Raw genomic sequence first — 22,412 nt, forward strand, 5'->3', positions numbered from 1 at the left:
GTGAATTGAGTAAATATTAAGTATTAAGCATGGCTACCTAAAATGTATTTGTAATGGTACCCTGCCATAGACCGTAAAAAGGTGCAAAACCGTACAGAAGGAAGTCAGTTTAGTTTATATGTGCTTAAAGGTCACACAATTGCTTGTATTCCATTACATATTTAATTGTGAGGTAGTTAAACAAATCAATTTTATTAATTGTTGCCCCCCGGACGCACACACTGTATAGTTTTCTGCTAAATGATGGATGGTTTAAATACCGACCAAGTCCAGATAGTGGATGTTGCACTGGTCTTTCACCAGCTGCTCCTGATCGCTTTCAGCCATGTTTACTTAAGATCCGTAGAAGCCCTGCTTGCAAATTTGCGGGTCATAGCTTGATTGCATTATCAACATGAGGTGACAGGGCGATAATATCAAAATATCAATCGTAGGCCAAATTTAGATTATTTCTATCGCCCATTTATACTGCTTAGTCTCAGGCTTTGGTGATGCCAAACCTGTGATAGGGATCATAACAACTTCACTATTTGTGGTCCACCGTGGCCTCTTCACCTGTTACGATCTTCCCTTTGGGCTTTCTGTATTAGCCTTCATTCAATTGATGCACACATTGCCAATATAAATAACCACTTCATGTCGAGCAGGCCAAGAGTTATGTTGCAAAATTGGCCTCATTTTGCGCAACGTTAACTTTGTATTGACCAAACATGTAAAGTGAGATTTCTCGGGAAAATCATATTTTTCCTAATTCCTTTTATTGGCACTATTACCTCGATCTGATTATTCGCATTAATCTAGTTATAGGTTGCGTGTAATCGCACTGAGGGGTGTGGGACGGAACAAGGAGTCATTTTGTAATCAGTCAGGCGTCAAAGTGTTTGTGTGTGTGTTTGTGTGTGGCTGAACTTGTTGTTTGACCAGGATGATTGTACTTCACACTGGCCCGGTGGGATGATTAGACTCGCATTGATCTGCTGCTACACGGACTCACACACACACACACACACTTCTAGGAAGAGAGTCCTTATCGCATCATCCCATGAGCAGCCTGAACCAGGACGCTCGATCGATTGCCAGAGAAACAAGAGCAGTGGGCACAAGTACACAAACACACACTGGTGTGAATAAGTATCCAGTATGTACATACAGTCAAATATATGACTAATCATTATACAGTACATGCATGCTTGAAAAGGCAAACGACGACAAACTCACTATCAGTCACTTCAGAAACAATCATAAGCGTTCGAAAGAAACAGCCTTGTTTTCGCCGCTGTCCCGGCAGTGAACTAGCACTTGAGTGATACAGAACTGACAACAAGAGGAAACCCTTAGAATAAACCTCCCAGAGCTGCACAGGCAGCCTAGCTAGCAGATGGAGAGAAGTTCATGAGGCCCCTTCGGGTCTCTTCAATAACAGAAATCTTACTGGGAGTGAGGAAGAGAACCGATATTGAACCTAGGCCTGTTTCTGATCTTTAAAAAGCTGATGCATCAGTGACGTGATGATTTTTAATCTACATTTTTGCTTTGCTGTAAATATTGCGTAAATTTTGCTCCACAGTCACTTTTATTACACAGTCCGTCTGCAAGATGTTCGATTCTGGAAGCGTTTCCAGATTGCAAATGAAACTATGCCCCACCCTCTCCAAATGTATCATAACTTATCTTTTGAACATGTATACTGTTTTAATATTTATTTTGAAGTCGTCACCACTGGTATTTTCCAAGACATACTGTAGTCCAATATAAACTTAATAAACGTGTATATATATATATATATATATATATATATATATATATATATATATATATATATTTATTTATTTATTTATTAGGGCTGCAACAACTAATCGATTAAATCGATTAAAATCGATTGTAAAAATAGTTGCCGATTAATTTAGTCATCGATTCGTTGGATCTATGCTATGCGCATGCGCAGAGGCAATATTATTATTATTATTTTTTTTATATAAACCTTTCTTTATAAACTGCAACATGTACAAACAGCTGAGAAACAATAATCAAAATAAGTATGGTGCCAGTATGCTGTTTTTTTTCAATAAAATACTGGAAAAGATAGAAATTTAGTTTGTCTCTTTTATCCGATTATTAATCGAAGTAATGAAGCAATAATCGACAGATTAATCAATTATCAAATTAATCGTTAGTTGCAGCCCTAATATATATATATATATATATATATATATATATATATATATATATATATATATATATATATATATATATATATATATATATATATATATATATATATATATATATATTCACCCGGTCAAAACATTAGGTACACCTGCATGGCCGTAACTAGGGTTGTACGGTATACCGGTGTTAGTATAGTACCGCAATACTAATGAATCATTTTCGGTACTATATTGCCTCTGAAACGTACCAGTCCCCCACTCACCCGCGTCGTCGTCACGTCATGACATTGCTGGTTTTACGAGCAGAGGAACATGTTCCGCAGTGCACAATCACGGAGTACTTACAAGCAGACACAGTGTGTAGACCGAAAAAGGAGAACGGACGCATTTTGGCTTAAAAACCAACGATAAAGGTGAAGTTATAACACTGAAATGCCCTCAGGAAGAGGTGCTTTAAGACATGGCTAGCTAGCTAGCGGCTAACGTCTATCCGCCGTCGGCAGTGTTTTAGCGACTTATAAATCACTAATCCAGGCCTCCATGGCGACAAATAAAGTAAGTTTCTTACAAGTATCATCGCTGCAGGACGAGGAATAGCTAAACATGATTCACTACACACCGTAGCTCACCGGCGTCAAAATGTAAACAAACGCCATGGGTGGACCTACACCTAACATCCACTGTAATGATATCAAGTACAGGCACGTATCTACTCGATACTACTATGATTACGTTTATATTTTTTGGCATCACATCTTCTTTCGTTTTTTTTAAATGTATGTTATGTTTATAAACTCAGGAAATACGTCTCTGGACACATGAGGACTTTGAATACGACCAATGTATGATCCTGTAACTACTTGGTATCGGATTGATACCCACATTTGTATCAAACAACAGAAGAAAAAGGATTATGACATTTAAACAGAAGTGTAAATAGAACATGTTAAAGGAAAAAGTAAGCAGATATTAACAGTAAATGAGCAAGTAGATTAATAATTCATTTACTACCACTTATCCTTAATAATGTTGACAAAATAATAGAATGATAAATGACACAATATGTTACTGCATATGTCAGCAGACTAAATTAGGGGCCTTTGTTTGTTTACTTACTACTAAAAGACAAGTTGTGTAGTATGTTCACTATTTTATTTAAGGACTTAACTGTAATAAGAAACATATGTTTAATGCGCCCTAAGATTTTTTGTTAAAATAAAGCCAATAATGCAATTTTTTGTGGTCCCCTTTATTTAGAAAAGTACCGAAAAGTACAGAAATAATTTTAGTACCGGTACTAAAAATGTAAAAGTAAAATGTAGTGTTGAAATGCACCCAATTGCAGGAAATGTCGTCTTGATTTTCAAAAGTTTATTTCGTTTTTTTGCGTGGCAGCCTTCGTGCCGATAAAAACGTTTCTCTTTTTTTCTCAAAGGGTGCTCACATCCTTTTTTTTTTTTTTAACCAAAGTAATATTGTTTATGGTGTAAGAGTTGCAACTGTCACTCATCATTATCTGTGACACCCACACTGCTCCCCATCCTCTGCCACCATATGACCCTGCAAGGTCACTTTAGGTCCTGGGTCAAACCTGGTCCTCCTCAAGCTCCTTGAAATGGCTGAGGAGGCTGTGATAAATTAAATGGCTGCAGGATGAGGATTTATGGCACTGAGTGCAGGGTAATGGACCCTGGCTGTTGACCATGGACCTGTCACCGTTTCTCAGAGGTCCATTATAACGGTGCATGTGTGTATTTGTGTGTAAAGTCAAAGCAGCTTTCACTCATATAGTCTTCTGTTACCACATTCTCGTTAACACATTTCCGACATTCGTTCAAAGACGACACACAATGGACCCTAACAAGAAAATAAGGTCATTGACATCATTGATGCTGACTCAGCTTTATTGAGGATCCTTTGTCTTTCACCAGTCACCGTAGGTAAGACACAGACAGATGGCGGGTCACTCTGGCGTCTGCAATCTTGTCCGCGGGAAATCATTAATAGTAATTAATCTAAATTAGCCGTCACTCCAGAACACAATGCTGGATGAGTGAGACATGTGGAAGCTGCTGGAAAGGATATTTGTGAGCATGTCCGAGGTGGTCGGTATGACCATTTTTCATTAACCACACACCCGTATCAGCTCCTTCTTCATTCTTGCTTGTTTTCTTCCTTTATGCTCTCTATTCTTCCCACGTCGGACCAGGACCCTGTCACTGCCCCCTAAAGAGAGATTGATTACAGGAAGGGAGAGGATTTTGCGAGTATTTCCATCCTTTTTTTTGGTGATTCTCAGTTTTGTCCCTCGCTCCTTCTCCCTCAGTCTTTCAGTGCTCTATTCCTATTTTCGTTTATCGTGCACCCATACCCGTCTTTATTTTCTCCTCTGTTGGCTTCGGTGTGACGACACTCTGACAGAGGGTTTTATATCATGGCAGTCTGCTCGCTTTAGGCGGCATATTAAAAGCCAGGAGCAGCACAAAGCTCCAAATTAGATTCTTTTGAATTGTTTTATGATGGATTCAGACCTGCCAGTGGCACCCCTCTCTCACCCTGCTGCTTTGGTCTGTGCAGAGGGCTTGTGGTAAGTGTTCGTGTGAATGTCGGATTCTGGGGGCGGGGGTGTGGAGCCAGCTGGTCATATGTGGGTGTGGTGCATGGAGTTATTGCTGGAAGAATGGGTCTGTGAGGCAGCCAGAAATATCAACGCACATGTTATTGCCTAAATTTTCATGAAAACCATCAGTTATAGGGGTGGGTCTCTATAGCTCACCAGTTTGTTTCCACTAGGGTTGTCCCGATCCAATATTGCAAAAAAAACAGTTTTGGGTTATATCGGATTGTATCTCAAAACTCCGATATATACTTCATTGCCAAAAGTATTTGGCCACCCAGCCAAATGATGAGAATCAGGTGTCCTAATCACTTGGCCCGGTGTATAAAATCAAGCACTTAGACATGGAGACTGTTTCTACAAACATTTGTGAAAGAATGGGCCGCTCTGTGATTTCCAGCATGCAACTGTCATAGAATGCCACCTGTGCAACAAATCCAGTCGTGAAATTTCCTTGCTCCTAATTATTCCAAAGTCAACTTTTTTTTATAAGAAAAGTGAAGAGTTCGGGAACAACAGCAAGTCAGTCACCAAGTGGTAGGCCACGTAAACTGACAGAGAGGGGTCAGTGGATGCTGAAGCGCATAGTGCAAAGACTTTCTGCACAGTCAGTTGCTACAGAGCTCCAAACTTCATGTCACCTTCCAATTAGCCCACGTACAGTACGCAGAGAGCTTCATGGAATGGGTTTCCATGGCCGAGCAGCTGCATCTAAGCCATACATCACCAAGTCCGGAGAAGTTTTACTAATGTTTCCAATGTTGTAAAAATGTGTAGAATAAATATTGAAAGATTTGTGTCAGCCTGCGGCACATAGTCATTTTGATAGTAGGCTAATATAACTAATTAGCCACTTACATAATGTGTTGCCATCATTATAACACTTTTTTAAGTCTTTTAAGTTTTTGCGGCTCCAGACCGATTACTTTTTTTGTATTTTTGGTCCAATATGGCTCTTTCAACATTTTGGGTTGCCGACCCCTGGTTTAGGTAATTTAACTCGATCAAGCCTTGTTTCTAACATTGCATACTAAAACAATGCTAAAAGTGTGTATGATTTGTGCTGATATCGTCTAGGATCAATATTGGTGTAGGCCAATACTCAAGGCTCCAATATCGGTATCGTATCAGAGGTGAAAAAGTTGTACCGGGACATTCCTATTTTATACTGCTGAGTGTCTAACCGCTACGTACGAAAATTCACTGTATGTATTCTTCCCATGCCATTGCAAAGGGAAGCGTCAATCAATTTAAAATTTAAAATTGTAAATGTTTTAAATTTTACCTAATGATTGCACTTGCGACAAATGTAAACTACTCTTTTTCGCTCGTGTCACGTTACGCCTTCCTTCTTTGTTGCAGACACACCCCTGTTAGTGAGGAGCAGCAGTGAGTCAGCATTGGCTCCGCCCATTGAGACAACCACGCCATACGAAGACCGAAGCACGGAGACCTTCAAAACGGTGAGCCAAGTGCCACAAAAGTTTGCTCGCTTTAAGGTTGCTTCTAAAGAGGAAATGAAAACGGACTTAGATTAGAAAATATATATAGATAATTGATGCATGAAGACATCCCAGTTGCCATTATGTAGTGACACACACTTGTTGAGGACAGTGACTACAAAACATTCGCCAAATTCTATTCCCAGCACTGTGCTTTGGGCTGCACTTGGAAATAAAGTGCACTCCATCTTCTTCACACAGCCTGCCATTGTTTGTGTGTGTGTGTGTGTGTGTGTGTGTGTGTGTGTGTGTGTGTGTGTGTGTGTGTGTGTGTGTGTGTGTGTGTGTGTGTGTGTGTGTGTGTGTGTGTGTGTGTGTGTGTGTGTGTGTGTGTGTGTGTGTGTGTGTGTGTGTGTGTGTGTGTGTGTGTGTGTGTGTGTGTTTGAGTGCGCAAGCATGTTTCGAGAATGAGCGGGGAAAAAAATGAGTACCAACATGGAGTTCTGTTGTTCGACTCAACAGTGACTAAGCACACAACTGCACTGGACGCTTTGGATCAGGGGTGTCCAAACTTCTTCCACTGAGGGCCGCTCACTAAAAATCATGATATGTTTCAATTTTAAAACAAATACAATATATAGATATTTTTTTAGGGCTCCCCTCAACTTTTGTCCTGGGACAAATGTTAAAAATGACTCATATATTATTTATTATTTTTAATTATTATTTAACGCTTAAATCTCTAGATCAACTTCAGGTCTATCTGTCAGTATAACGTTTTTTTTTTAAATGTTTTATGTGCTTTTAGTCAAAGAAAACCCTGTTTTTATGGCAAAATGTTCAAAGTGGACAATTTGATGTGAAGTCATTGGAACCCTAAATATGTCAATAATTCATAACTCCATTGATTTTAATTTATTATTATTTTTTGAGCAATGACTGTTTAAAAAAAAAAGAAATCTCATACAAATGTTTGGTGATTCAAAAGGGCACCAACTCAAAAAAGTGTTAGAAATAAGTCAGACTTTTAAAAAAAATGTTTTTTTCACTTTCCACACTAAGGCTGCAGCTAACGATTATTTTTCTATCAATTATACTATAGATTATTTTTTCGATTAATCGGTTAATCTATAGATTATTTTTTTCGATTAATCTACCGATTATTTTTCCTTTTGCCGATTATTTTTTTATTCAAAATGAAGATGAAAAAATAAATGTAGGCCCGTTTTTTCAAAAGGCATGGCTTTTATTTACAAAAAAAAAGAAGTATGGCCACTCAGTCAACATTGACAACAACATGACTAAATATTCTGTAACAATGTAAACATTTAAAACTTTTAACATTTAACAAAATTAAAAGTAGCTTATTTGCTTTTTAATGTGCAAATATAAAAGTCAACATCCAGTGCAAATCTTAATATTCTGCAATAGTATAAGCATTTCAAAAGTAAAAGTATTGCCTATTTTGCTTTAAAATGTGCAAAAATAAAGATAAACACCCAATACAAAAAAGTGCAAAACGAAATATTCTGTAACAACAGTGTAAACATTTCAACAAAAGTGAAAGTATTGCTTATTTGCTAAAATGTGCAAAAATAAAGATAAACATCCAATACAAAAAAGTGCCAATCTAAATATTCTGGAGCACTGTAAACATTAAGTATTGCTTTTAAAATGTGCAAAATAAACATCCAGTCCAACACAATACACAATAACCAATTCTACTCATTCCAGTGAGTGACTAACAGTTGTAATGAAGAAAGGTTAGCATGTCTACATGCTCTGGTTCTTTTCTTGTTTACAATATTCCCAGCAGCTGAAAACAGGCGCTCAGAAGGGGTCGATGTGGCTGGAACTGAGAGGTAATTAGCCTTCACCTCAAGCCAGGACTGCGAGTGAGCTGAGCTGCAGTTTAAGTTTCTAGAAGGTCAACGGGCTCATAGTGATGTTACTAGTAGTTGACTGGGAGGTGTTTATTATCATTTGGGGAGAGTCCGCTGCCTGGTGCTCACCCGCTAAACACCTATCTGCTCGACGCTGAAGCGCTGACTACATGCGCTCTGAATACGCACTGCTGATTGGCTGGTAATGCTTTGTGTGTACCAATCAGATGGTTGTGTGGGTGGGACAATGCTGCGTGCTGAGACAGAGGCAGAAGGAGCAAAGCAGCTTGTTAACACTTTAGCTTTAGCTTAGGAACTCGTTCGGTACACCCCTGTACCGAACCGAAAGCCCCGTACCGAAACGGTTCAATACAAACCACGTACCGTTACACCCCTGGCAGATACAAATGACACATTCATGTTTTTGTGTAATGATGACAACGTATGCTCGCACGGACGATTGACTAGTTGATGGTTTTCTTTTCAAATGTTCGTTCATAGCCGTTGTGCTGCTATGATAGGCCATTTCCGCTCGACACAGTGTGCATACAACAACATTATTAGGCCGTTTATTGAAATACTCCCACACTTTTGACCACTTTTGGCATGCTTTTCCCCCCTCGCTCGCATCGTCTGCTTTGATCGTCTGCTTTGCGCTTCGCCATGACGGTAGTGTGACGTAAATATGCGACGCGTCGACGCACAAAAACGTCGTCGACGTATTTACGTAACCGATGACGTCGACTATGTCGACGCGTCGTTTCAGCCTTATTCCACACTTAAGTCTTTATATTGACTTAAAGTGGTCCTCAAACTTTTTTTTTTTTTTACCAAGTACCACCTTAGAAAAAACTTGACCCTACAAGTACCACCATAATTACCTACATTAAATTACAATAGCGTAGTAGGCCCATGTATTCGTTAAAAACAAGGCAGAGGTTTTATTTAACAAGTATATTTAATATTTTTGGCCACTGTAACATTGCATACGGTTTGAACAGTGACACTGTGTTCAGATATAGGAAAATAAAGCACTGTACTGTTATTAAGTGATTCTTTGGCGTACCACTAGATGGAGCCCACGTACCAGTAGTGGTACTTGTCTCACTCCTTGAGAATCACTGATTTTGTTAAATTTCTAGAGCAGGGGTTCTCAAACTGTGATATGTGTACCACTTGTGGTACGTGGGCTTTATCTAGTGGTACACCAAATAATCACTTGATTAAAGTACAGTGTTTTATTTTCCTATATACAAACACAGTGTTACTGTTCAACCTGTGTATAATGTTACAGTGGCCAGAAATATTAAACAAACTTGTTAACTAAAACCTGTGCCTTGTTTTAATGAATACTTAGGCCTACTATGCTACTATATTTAAATTTTGGTCATTATAGTGGTACTTGGAGAGCCAAGTTTTTGTCTGAGGTGGTACTAGGTGAAAAAGGTTTGAGAACCATTGTTCCAGAGACTTTGCTGATCAATCGTCGATAAGTTATTTTTTCATGTTTTTTCATGATTCCTTATTGTTTTTGAGCTATGAGAGCTTTAAAAAACAGCCTGATTTTCTTGTTACATTTCACCTGTTTCCTCATAAATTCCACTCTTTTTATTTTAATAATAAGTTAGCTGCGGGCCATACTTTGGACACCCCTGCTTTAGAAGGTGCCCACTGCCTACGCAGCCACAGATGAAGCCTTGGATCAGTGGTCGGGTTCTTAGTTTAGGGCTGTGTTTATACATATATCTAGTGAAGAGGCCTGGTTGAATTGTACACTGTCGTCTTGGAGCTTGAAGGACTTTTGTAGTCAGTACACCAGGCCTGGGCGATTATTTTGACTCCGGGGGGCCAAATTTAGAGAAAAAAATTTCAGGGGGCTGGTATATCTATTTTTAGAAACACTAGTATAAAACCTCACAATAATGTCTGATCGAATGCTAAAGACGTTATCACAGACCGCCTTAAAAATCGGAATGGAATTTTACATTTTTTTACTGAATGAGACACCCAGAATGCACATGAAAATAAAGAGTGTGTGATTTACAATATTAACTATGAACGATAAAACACTGAATATTGACAACATATGAACGTCACACCCCCTCTCGATCGACATATATTTTACAATCAAGCGAAACTCAACAAACACAGCGAAATATGAATGCGAAGGGTAAAAATAAACCCACCTACAATCTGACATATCACTAAGCTTTAGAACTTTGTTGTAAAAATCTCCTGACACCCGCATTTCAGACTGGCCGCTCTGGAAACACTGTGGAAACGCTTTCCACCCAACACTGTTTAGTACCTCGTCTGAGCTGCTGTGACTTAGATTACCTTAGTAACTAGTATATCATGCAAAAGCACAGATTCCAACCATTGAAGTACTTTGTATAGTTCAAGACTTACGGTCCTTTGAAAACATCACTGCACATCATAATGGCAGCTACAGTTTTGATCTTAAAGATCTACAAAAAATTTGGGGGAATGTCTGGCAGGCCAGATTGAAAAATCTAGCGGGCCTTAATTTTCCCAGGTCTGCAGTACACGGTCACTCTGTCCTCACTGCATGCAGTAAAGTACAGTCAATACCCCCACCAACCCTGAGCACACACACATACAGTATTGGACTCGAGATAAGGTGTAATTAAGGCGGATCTCATGATAAATCTGCACCCTGTCCCTTTAATTGATTTACTTGTCTAGTTGGAGGGTGAGCTTGATCTACTCCACTTTTACTTTTGCCACCTTTTCTTCTTTCACTCGTTATTCATTGCCTCAAACTCCGTGCCAGGCTGGAAGCTAATGATGGTGTGTTTGATTACAGTAGCTAATGAATTCTCCCGTGACACCCCCCTACCCTCCTCCTTACCTTCACTAGCATCCTCATCTTCTTCTTTTTGCCTCCCCTCCAGCATTTTCAACACCTCCAGATGTGATGATGCAATGTATGTTAACACACCAGGGAGGCAGACTTGGATATGTTACACTCTGTCTGGCGTGAATGTAAAAAAAAGTGACACCTTCGCTAACTAGCTATTTTCCTCTCGCGTGTCTCGGAACAGCCGGGTGTTGTCGTTCGCGCGTGTGTGCATGCTTGTTTCTGGAGGGTGTGACTTTTGGAGAACACAACATGGCAGCGAGTTGATGTGATGGATATGACGATGGGGTCCCGGTGCACAACTGCACTTCCTCCTACACCCAATTTCTCAGATGCCTGACATGCAACAGACGACTACTGTACACAAAAGACACACACCTCATTACTCATCCTGCTGACACACACACACTTACACCTCATTTAGTAAATCTGCACGCTGATGTGAAACACACACACACACATACAGTCTCTAAACCCTGATTGCAATGTGCAACACAATACCAGGACCAACTGTTAAGTATTCAAAGCAGGTTGCCAGTACAGGCTGAACAGATTGCCTACGTGCTCATCCTGCTTCAAACCACACTTGATTGTGGAGGTTGCCCCCTAGTGGGTTCTTCGGACCACCAAGCACCGACATGAGAGCCCGGTTTCAGGTTCACAATACAGTTTTATTTTGCAATATGTTCTCAGATTGCTTTGCAGCAGTTTGCTGTTTGTATCTTGCTCCAGCTCCCACATCGTCTCTCCTCTCCCGGTTGCTGCTTATACAGAGCGACAGGTGATTAGATAAGTCCCAGGTGGGCCATCTATGCACCTGTCGCTGACTTCGAGGCCGGTCCGGGCACACCCCGCTTCGCTGCAGACCCGCAGGCCACGCCTCCCTCCACATACTTGTTGTTTTTTTAATTTTATTTTTAATAAGTGTTTTATTTTTTTATTAATCAATCCAGCAAAACAATACACAACAATACCATAATAATGCAATTCATATTCCGAAACCAAACCCGGCGCAGCAACATTCAGAATAGCAATAAACCGAGCAATTGAGAGGACATACAAATATGACACAAAACAATCCAAAAGCAGTCAAACAAAAATGAATATTATCAACAACAGTATCAATATTAATAACAATTCCAACATAGCAGTGATTAGAAATCCCTCATTTACATTATCATAACAGCCATTTATAAAAATGAAAAAAAAAAAACATTTAAAAAAATTAACAATATAGTGTCACAGTGGCTTACACTTGCATCACATCTCATATGCTTGACAACACATTGTGTCCAATATGTTCCACAAAGTTAAAATAATGTCCTTATTAAAGAGAAGCACAGGTGAGTCATTAATAGGTGGAAGCAACCCGTCAGTAAGGACCAATTTATGTGAAAAAGTATGTGATTTCAATGCCGATCACAAAAACGATCCACTCAGGCTGATACTTTACAGAGCATCCGGAAAGTTATCACAGGGTTTCGCTTTTAAACATTTTCTTATGTTACAGCCTTATTCCAAAATGGAATATATTAATTTTGTCCTCAAAATTCTACACACATTTACCCCATGTGAAAAGGCTTTTTTTTTTTGATTTTGCAAATTCATGCCACGAGCTTGGCACACCTATCTTTGGACAGTTTTGCCGGTTCCTCTTTTGCAGCACCTCTCAAGCTCCATCATGTTGGATGGGAGGTGTTGGTTTTCATCCAGGATGTCTCTGTACATTGCTGCATTCATCTTAGTCTAGTCAGGGAGGTGACCAAGAACCCCACGGTCACCCTGTCAGAGCTACAGCATTCCTCTGTGGAGAGAGGAGAACCTTCCAGAAGGACAACCATCTCTGCAGCAATCCACCAATCAGGCCTGTATGGTAGAGTGGCCAGACAGAAGCCATTTCTCAGTAAAAGGTTTGCCAAAATGCACCTGAAGGACTCTTACACCATGAGAAACAACATTATTTGGTCTGATGAGACAAAGATTGAACTCTTTGGCGTGAATGCCAGGCGTCATGTTTGGAGGAAACCAGGTACCGCTCATCACCAGGCCAATACCATCCCTACAGTGACGCATGGTGCTGGCAGCATCATGATGTGGGGTTGTTTTTCAGTGGCAGGAACTGCCAACTGAAACCAACGCTTCCTATCCAACCTAGTGGAGCCTGAGAGGTGCTGCAAAGAGGAATGGGCCAAACTGCCCAAAGATAGGTGTGCTAAGCTTGTGGCATCGTATTCAAAAAGACTTGAAGCTGGAATTGCTGCCAAAGGTCCCCTCGTATCAGCTGGTATTTAACATAGTCCCCCATATCCCCATATAGCTGCCCGGGATGTGCCTGCGTAAGATTTTTTAAATTTTGGACCTGTAGAATTTGCATGTTCTTATCCATTTGTGTCAACGAGGTGAAATGTGTGCTTACAGACTGTATCCCTGCAGACTGTATTGATCTATATTGATATATAATGTATATATTATGTTTTTGATGTTGATTTAATTAAAAAAAAAAAAAAAAATTATTTCTTGTGGTCGGTCCCGGTGGTTGGGGACCACTGGACTACGGGATATAATGACTGATGAACACCTTCGTTCGATAATGAAGGTTGCCTCAGCTCAAAGCCTGAGCCCCGACATTAATGAACTAGCATCCAAGAAAAGATGGCAGGTATCTGGCTTGGGCACATCAGATTAGATCAGTGTGTTGCAAACTGAGCAGTTTAAAGTCCTGAATGGTTGGTTTATTCATTGTTATTATATTTTCAAATTTATTAGCCTGTGGAAAAAGTTAATGTTGATATTTACCTCAGAAGGCTGCAAATAGAAAAGAGGCATTACATTTGTATTTAAATTGTATTTGATATGCCATTGATATTTTTTAATTATTATTATTATTATTTGAAACTCGATTTTGCATGTCACTATAAAGTTATATAAGCCTTGCTTGTTCAATATTCAATGCAAAACTTGTTTGGGTCCCTATTAAAAGGTTAATTTGTTCAACCTTGGCCCGCGGCTTTGTTCAGTTTTAAATTTTGGCCCACTCTGTATTTGAGTTTGACACCCCTGGCTTAGAGTCTTAAGACTATTATAAATATACAAGTTAGGACATTATATTGGTGCGTCCATTATTTATGTTTTTTCTGCCTTCTTAGGGGGTCTCGGAACGTATCCCCCACGAATGATGGGGTTCTACTGTACCGTCTTATATTCGGGTCTGAGCAGTATTATACATGTAGTTGAGCAACCTGACACTTTCCTGCGTGTATTAATTTCTATATCTGGTTCTATGGTTGTTATCATACTGTTCCCTCTTTGCCATCCCTGTTGCCCTTCTGACTTTATTTAGGCCCCGTTTACACCTAACCTTATCCGTGTACACACACAACAATGCCCCCATTTAAGACCCCCTCCGACCTACAACGCAACCTAATACGCATGCGCGGAAAATGCGCACCTCATATTAACCGCCAGTGTTGCTTTTTGTGCAAGTTCTTAAATGTAACTTATCTGAACAATATCCAGTGTTGTGGTATTTCAGTTAACTGGAATCCAGTGTGCTGTGGGGCCCTATTGTAGTGAATCACACCTGAGACATTGTAAATTAATCAAATCTTTATTAGACACGTAAACAATGTGATAAAGAACATTTTACATCAATCAATCTAGGGATCTAGATATCTGGTCAGGGCACTCCTCACTCTTTTGCCTTCACCTTCATTGTCCATTCCTTTTTGGTGACTCTATTTACTCTGGACCTAGACGTTGAGTCCGCGACATACATGGCGGACAATAACTGATACAGTCTGCTTTGCCAGTCCAAATGCATTGAATATTGTCCTCTACGGCCAGGTAATACAAAGCACACGCTACCTTTTTATCACATCCACGGGAGCTTGCATTCTCGTTGACTCTCCTTTGACTAATGGACGAAGTTTTTTGTGCATTCGAAAGTTCTCTTGCCGTCTGAGAAGTGTTGTATCCCAAATAGCTGCAATCGCTTTCTCTTAAGGTATTTATCACATCCACGGGAGCTCACATTCTCGTTGTCTCTCCTTCGGCAAATGGACGAAGTTTTTCGCTAAGTAGCATCACAACTGACAAAGATGACCCGGTGTTGGAAAGTTCTCTTGCCGTCTGAGAAGTGTTGTATCCCAAATAGCTGCAATGGCTTTCTCTTAAGGTATTCATGTGTGATTTCCACAAGCGTCTGTACATGTAGAGGAAGGAGAAACACGGGCATGTCTGGATGACTTGCCTTCATATTTCCAGTGGTTAGCTCCGAGCTACGAAACCGCTTTATTATGAAGCTGGCTGTGGCGTGTTCTTTCTGACGTCACTTCCTGTGTGGGGCGCGGTCTTTCTGGCGTCACTTCCTCTCCGAACTCAGTTTGTAAACTATCAATGAGTCCATACAAAGCTAAGTGCCAGAGATTCAAAAATTACCCGGCTGACTTACCCGTGTAAAAAATTGTCCAAGGAGGGGGACCTTAAACAATGATTTAGTGTGGCTGAAACAGGGCTTAGGCTAAATAATTATTCATTGAAGGGGTTAAAGGACTTAGTGTAGACATGGCCTTAGGGTCATACAATCCCATAAAATACAAAGAAATTGCTCAATACACGTGCAGGTTTGAATCCCGATGCTTGTACAAACCCCAAAACTAGTGAAGTTGGCATGTGTAAATCGTAAGTAAAAACAGAATACAATGATTTGCAAATCCTTTAAATGTACAGTTTTTAATGCGTGTGATCATGGATGATAGGCAGCATAAACACCCCTTAAAAGAATGTATCACAATCATTTGGAGCTGTACTCTAGCTGTGAATGAGTATGTTTTGAAAGCAGGACAATGAATACTTCTGACTCCTGTCTGCTGATACTGTCGGGATAGTGAGATGCAGACTGAGCGTCAGAAAGATGTTGTTTTTATGTCAAAACAGGCAGAAATGCTCTCAATCAGAGGATTAAATTCACCGGCTTGATCCCTTAATGTTACAGCGTTAACGAGTGCTGCATGTTTGTTGCTGTGGTGTCTGTGTGCGACACCGGTTGTGTAACGCTGCACATGAAACCATCCCAAGCATGTTTTTGTGTTCACCTGCCAGCACCGTTTTCCTGGAGGCTGTGTTGTAGGTGGCTCACAGCAGCGCGTCTTGCATAATGTCGCGCGGAGATGCTCGGCAACAATGGCGCCCGGGGCTCAACCCCCCCCCTCACCCCTAATGTACATTCTATTGTGAGATAATCTCACACCGCCCGCATAAGTGGGTCACTTTGTGCAGACGACACATGCAAAACAAATGATAAAATTCACTATTTTGGTTTTTCTTTTGTTTTCATAGAGTGATAATGTGTGTTTTAATATGAGTAATAAAACTTAAATTTACTGTACGTGTGACGGATAGTCCTCCGGGGAGTTGTGCGTTTTCTCAGGGGGAGGCTGGTGGGCGGTTGCTTTTTTAGCCATTAGTGCTGGTGACACAATGGAAGTGACAAGGCAGAAGGACCTAATTGCACCCTTCTTGTCGTTAACGATTCAGGGCATTTTTGAGGGTCTCGCAACAGATTGATGCTGCCGTTACTTTATCTATTTACGCGCCTCTCGCTCCTCGTCCACTCGCCGGAGGGTCGATGATTTTGCAGACTTTAAAAATAGATCCTCCCCTGACATGGGGCAGTGGGGGTGGGACAGCTAGAAAGAAGTAAACAAAGGTAGCGATCTTAGGACAGCGGCGCTTGGGAGAGCTCAGCGTCCGGCGGTCCCCCCTTTGCAAAGGTGATTTACGCAGCAATTGCCCGCCGGCCGCTTTGTATATACTGCTTCCTGGGAGAAGTCGGCGCTCTTGTTGTTTTGCACTTGCCAGAATTGACTGACTTTATTTTATTTTCACAGGGAATCAACCATGTGCTGAGGGGAGGTGCAGAGCAACCCACCAAGATGAGCTTTGTCACATTTAGGTAGGAGTGCGTGTGGGTGGTGTAAATACTTCAATCTGAGTCATCAAAAATATTAGTAGCAGATTAATGAACCTGCTTTGTTTGATGATGGCTGGATGTTTTCATAACTGACATTAACTTTTGTTTAACTTGTTACGCCTCACTTTTATGTTTTCATATACAGTGCTATGTAGTTTTTGCTTTTTGACAATCATTTCCCCCCAAATTTTGCCCTGTTTTTTGTAAATTTTGGGCCTTATTTACTAATTGTGTGCAAACAAGGGCTGGGCGATATGGCCTTTTATTAATATCTCCATATTTTTAGGTCATGTCACGATACACGATATATATCTCCATATTTTGCTTTAGCCTTGAATTACCACTTGATGCATATAATCACAGCAGTATGATGGTTCTATGTGTCTACATTAAAACATTCTTGTTCATACTGCATTAATGTATGCTCATTTTAAACTTTCATGCAGAGAGGGAAATCACAACCAAGTAAATTTACCAAAACTGTATTTATTAAACAGTTATTAAGCAGTGGCACAAACATTCATGTCATTTCAAAACAGAAAGTGCAAGATTGTCAGAGACATTTTAAAACAAGCTATTAGTGCACTTTTGTGCATGATGTCACTAAGATGACATATCAAAACAACACTAAATTAAAGTGCACTTTTTGTACAGAATGCCACTACAATAGTTTAAAACAAATAAAATGCACTTTTGTGCATGATGTCACACAAGATATTTCAATAACTGCAAAATAAAAATGAGCTGCATGACAGGAAATCAAATAGTGTATGTCCTTCGCTATGTGGTTTTGTCATATGGTGTTGATCTGGAAATGGAAGACGCCAGGCTCAATTGAGTCAGTGCTGGTTGCTTCTGCATTTTGTGGGTTTGGCACCGGCCGAAGATGTTGACATGCGGAGTTTCAAGCACTCCTTATTCTCTAGCGGGTGACTTTTCAAATGATGCTACAAATTAGTAGTGCTGCTACTTTTTGTAGCAACGCTTTTGCCGCATACTTGACATATTAGGGTTGTCTGTTCAACACATTCCCGCTTGAAGCCAAACCACCGCCAGACGATGGACCCCGTGCTGTTTTTCTTGGGAATTAATTCTTCCTCCATTTGTTACCAGATTCGCACCTTGTCTCTCTTGTACTACCACTCGCACCGCTACGCTTGCACCACCTGCCACAGCTAACGTTACCATGCCGCTACCTCTCTGCTTGGCGAGGACGTTGCACGTGCGACAGTATGTGACATATGTAACAAGGTGAGCTTGTTTTATGTCTCTGTGCGAAGGAGAGACAAGAAAGAGTGAGAAAAGCCTGTCGTGTAATGCCTGCAGCTAAAAGCATCTGCGTGAGAACTTATACTCGAATACTCACGAAATAGTCATTTTCTACATCGCACAGAGACAAACCCACGATATATCGAGTATATTCGATATATCGCCTAGCCCTAGTGCAAACTATAACATGCGTAGATTATTAGTGAGCATGTTGCATCACGCCAACCGGTGGTTGCTACCGGGCCACACAGAGACATTAAATAATTTATAACTGACCGCATTTTCTCCTACTTTCGCCATTCCCACCAGACACACCAAAAAGCTTGTTCATTGATGTATTATAAAACTCCTGATAGGAAGTCTCCATTTGCTTTATTTGTTACGTTTTTGTTACATGGTTCAATGCACAATAATAAACAAATAAAATGGAAATTGTAGCCAAAAGCTAGGTTCCATCTGCAGTCCGTGGCAGGTTGATGACCTAAGATCAGGGCAGATCAGGAACAAAGTGACCATAGTAGTTAAAGTGCATAAGGCAGATGGAGAAGTGCTACATTGTTGCATATAATAATTGTGCTAAAGGAAGAAAATACACATCTCCTTTGACCCTAGTGAGTTAAAGTGCTGGTATCATTGCACATAGTCCTACTACACAAGTAGTTAGCAATAACAGAAGTATTTACGCATGGAAAATTGGACCAAAAAAAGCTAACATTAGTGTATCTACGTATGAAATATTGCACAAAACATAAATACATAACTTTAAAGTATTTCTAGCTTTATATATATATCTATGCTCTTGTCCTTGATTGTGATGTATCACCTATAACCCATCAGATACTAAAGCCAAAAAAAGCCCACTAATAGCAAAAATGAGTAAAAAACAGAAGTCTATGGAGAGCTTTTTTGCAAAGGGAAAAGGCCAGGGGCTCCCACTAATTGAACCTTATGGTGAGTTTTTTCATGTGTTCATTTTTCATGCATTTATTTGCTATATTTATCTGCCACGGGTTGAAGCCCGGTCCGTGAAAATAATGCCTACATTAAACCGGTCCCTCGGTCCAAAAAAGGTTGTGGACCCCTGGCGTAGGGCTGCACAATTAATCGACATCAAGGTTTTCTTTCGTGCAAAAGGCTATGTTTTCTTTGGCATTTGATTGACAGACATGTTTGCCAATCAGAATGGTTGAGCCTGGCGTTTGTTCGTCTCTCGCTTCAAACGGGAAGAAAGAGGTCTCACTCTGTGCAGCGTCTTTATTTAACTGTAGAATTAACCGAACGCGGTGAGAATCTTTGTCTGGGTGGGAGGAGAGCGAGGCGACCGCTTTACACGCACAGGATTCACGGCAGAGAGCCTCGCGACTCGGCAGTGAGAAGTGCCGCAAGGTAACAAAAAAATAGGAGGAAAAAAATAAGATAAGGCCAAATTGAATGGGCAATATGAGCCCATCAACACGGACGAGCAAGCGAGAATGCCGTGATCACGTGATGGCAACAAACAAAAAGACAACACTTTGTTTTTCCAACTGGGAATGTTCAATATTTATTTAGATAAAATGTTTGCATTCAGGGTAGGATTGTCTCGATACAAATATGTTGGTACCGGTACCGATACCAAAATGTATTACAATACTTTTCTATACTTTTCTAAATAAAGCGGACCCCAAAGAAATGGCATTAATGTCTTTATTTGAACAAAAAATCTTAGGGTACATTAAACTTATGTTTCTTATTGCAATCAAAGAACAATGTTGTCCTTAAATAAAATACATTAGTTTTGGATAATACCACAAATGTAGGTATCGATCCGATACCAAGTAGTTACAGGATCATACATTGGTGATAATTTAAGTTCTCGTGTGTCCAGGGACGTATTTCCTGAGTTTATGAATATAATACAAATTAAAAAAAAAAAAAGATTTTGTGAGAATAAAAAATATTGATGCAATCATAGTAGTATCTTGTACTTGGCATCATTACAGTGGATGTGTAGATACACCCATGGCATTTGTTTACATTGTGAGGCCGGTGAGTTATTGTATCCTCCTATGGTGTGTAGTGAAGCATGTTTAGCTATTCCTCGTCCTGCAGGGATGATACTTGTAAAAAACTCACTTTATTTGTCGCCATGGAGGTGAGGATTAGTGATTTAGAAGTAGCTAAAACACTACGGATTGCGGATGGACATTAGCCGCTAGCTAGGTAGCCATGTCTTAAAGCACCTCTTCCTGAGGGCGTTTCAGTGTTATAACTTCACCTTTATCGTCAGTTTTTAAGCCAAAATGCTACACACTGCTTTTAAGTGTTCTGTGATTGTGCGCTGCCGAACATGCTCCTCTGCTTGTAAAACCAGCAATGTCACGACGTGATGACGACGCGCCATCATGCCAGTTAAAAAAACAAAAAAATATGACAAACCGGTACTTTTCAAACAGAGTATAGTACCGTTTTTGATTCATTAGTACCGCAACATCAATGTTTATTTATATAGCCCTAAATCACAAGTGTCACAAAGGGCTGCACAAGCCACAACGACATCCTCGGTTCAGAGCCCACATAAGGGCAAGGAAAAACTCACAACCCAGTGGGATGTCAATGTGAATGACTATGAGAAACCTTGGAGAGGACCGCAGATGTGGGTGACCTCCCCCCCTCTAGGGGAGACCGGATGCAATGGACGTCGAGTGGGTCTAGCATAATATTGTGAAAGTCCAGTCCATAGTGGATCTAACATAATAGTGAGAGTCCAGTCCATAGTGGGGCCAGCAGGAGACCATCCCGAGCGGAGACGGGTCAGCAGCGCAGAGATGTCCCCAACCGATGCACAGGCGAGCGGTCAAACCCCGGGTCCCGACTCTGGACAGCCAGCACTTCATCCATGGCCACCGGTTCTGTGCCCCCCCTTCCACAAGGGAGAGGGGGGCAGAAAAGAAAAGAAACGGTAGATCAACTGGTCTAAAAAGGGGGTCTATTTAAAGGCTAGAGTATACAAATGAGTTTTAAGATGGGACTTAAATGCTTTTACTGAGGTAGCATCTCTAACTGTTACCGGGAGGGCATTCCAGAGTACTGGAGCCCGAATAGAAAACGCTCTATAGCCCGCAGACTTTTTTTGGGCTCTGGGAATCACTAATAAGCCGGAGTTCTTTGAACGCAGATTTCTTGCCGGGACATTTGGTATCGGCAAGATAGGATGGAGCTAGACCGCGAAAACAATAACAGTTGGTAAAAAAAAAAAATCTGCGTCCCGGGGACGGGCGGACTTCCGGAAATGCGCGTCCTTTCTGATTTCAATGCGTAAAAAGACACACAAAGTGCGTTAACGCCAACAGCGGTTTAGCCTGCTCAGTGGCCTTGTGGTCAGAGTTTCCGCCCTAAGATCAGGTAGGTCATGAGTTCAAACCCCGGCCGAGTCATACCAAAGACTATACAAATGGGACTGCTGCTCACTGCTCCCCTCACCTCTCAGGGGGTGAACAAGGGGATGGGTCAAATACAGAGGACACATTTCCCCACACCTCGTGTGTGTGTGACAATCATTGATACTTTAACTTTTAACTCACAGATGTCTGAGACGGGTTAGGATGATTTAACAACAATGGATCTTCAGACTGGAATATTTTTGAGACAGTGCGGCGAGTCTTAGGCAGCCTGGACACGCCTTGGTTGGGGGAGCAGATGGTGATTTTTCAGCATTTTACAGTACAGCGAGGTCTTGACAGCACTGTGATACAATGAAAGGCCACCTTGGACGGATAGTTAGCCATGGTAACAGATGGTTGGCAGTGGAAGAAGCTGCGTTACAACGAGATCCGCTCACAAGTTTGTTCAGCTCTCGGTCTCCGTTGATGTAGAGGAAGTCAACCAAGAGCAGGAGCTCCATCTGTCTCACTCCTCGTTGCTCTTTTCATCCGCCCCACCGTCCCTCACCTCCCCCGCTCCGCGGTGGATGACTGTGTTTGTTTGTGTTTGTGTCAGTGGGATGCTGAAATGGGTGAGCGAAGCTATTCTGCATATTAGCATGTGGCACTAACAAGCTTCGGCTTCTTCTGATGAGCTTGTTAGAGCCGCTGTTATTTTAATATATGAATATGAATGACGTACTACGTGTGTGTGTATTGGTACCTCTTTTATACATCATCCAAACCCAAGTTTCCTGAGTGTCTGTTTTCTTGGCCTGG

General features: G+C 40.9%; 1 protein-coding gene across 2 annotated transcripts in view; it reads left to right on the forward strand.

Moving 5' to 3' along the window:
* The window catches only part of pard3ba (par-3 family cell polarity regulator beta a), a 427,783-nt gene that overhangs the window by 68,724 nt on the left and 336,647 nt on the right, over window positions 1-22,412 (forward strand). The window contains exons 4-5 of one of the 2 annotated variants that reach the window (XM_062060174.1): window positions 6,148-6,248; window positions 16,880-16,944. In XM_062060174.1, coding sequence (XP_061916158.1) covers window positions 6,148-6,248; window positions 16,880-16,944 — 166 coding nt within the window. Of the gene's footprint in view, window positions 1-6,147; window positions 6,249-16,599; window positions 16,763-16,879; window positions 16,945-22,412 lie in introns of those variants that run through there. The other variant, XM_062060183.1, reaches the window with a different exon arrangement.

This window comes from Entelurus aequoreus, linkage group LG01 (assembly GCF_033978785.1).
Source record: "Entelurus aequoreus isolate RoL-2023_Sb linkage group LG01, RoL_Eaeq_v1.1, whole genome shotgun sequence".
Lineage (NCBI taxonomy): Eukaryota > Metazoa > Chordata > Actinopteri > Syngnathiformes > Syngnathidae > Entelurus > Entelurus aequoreus.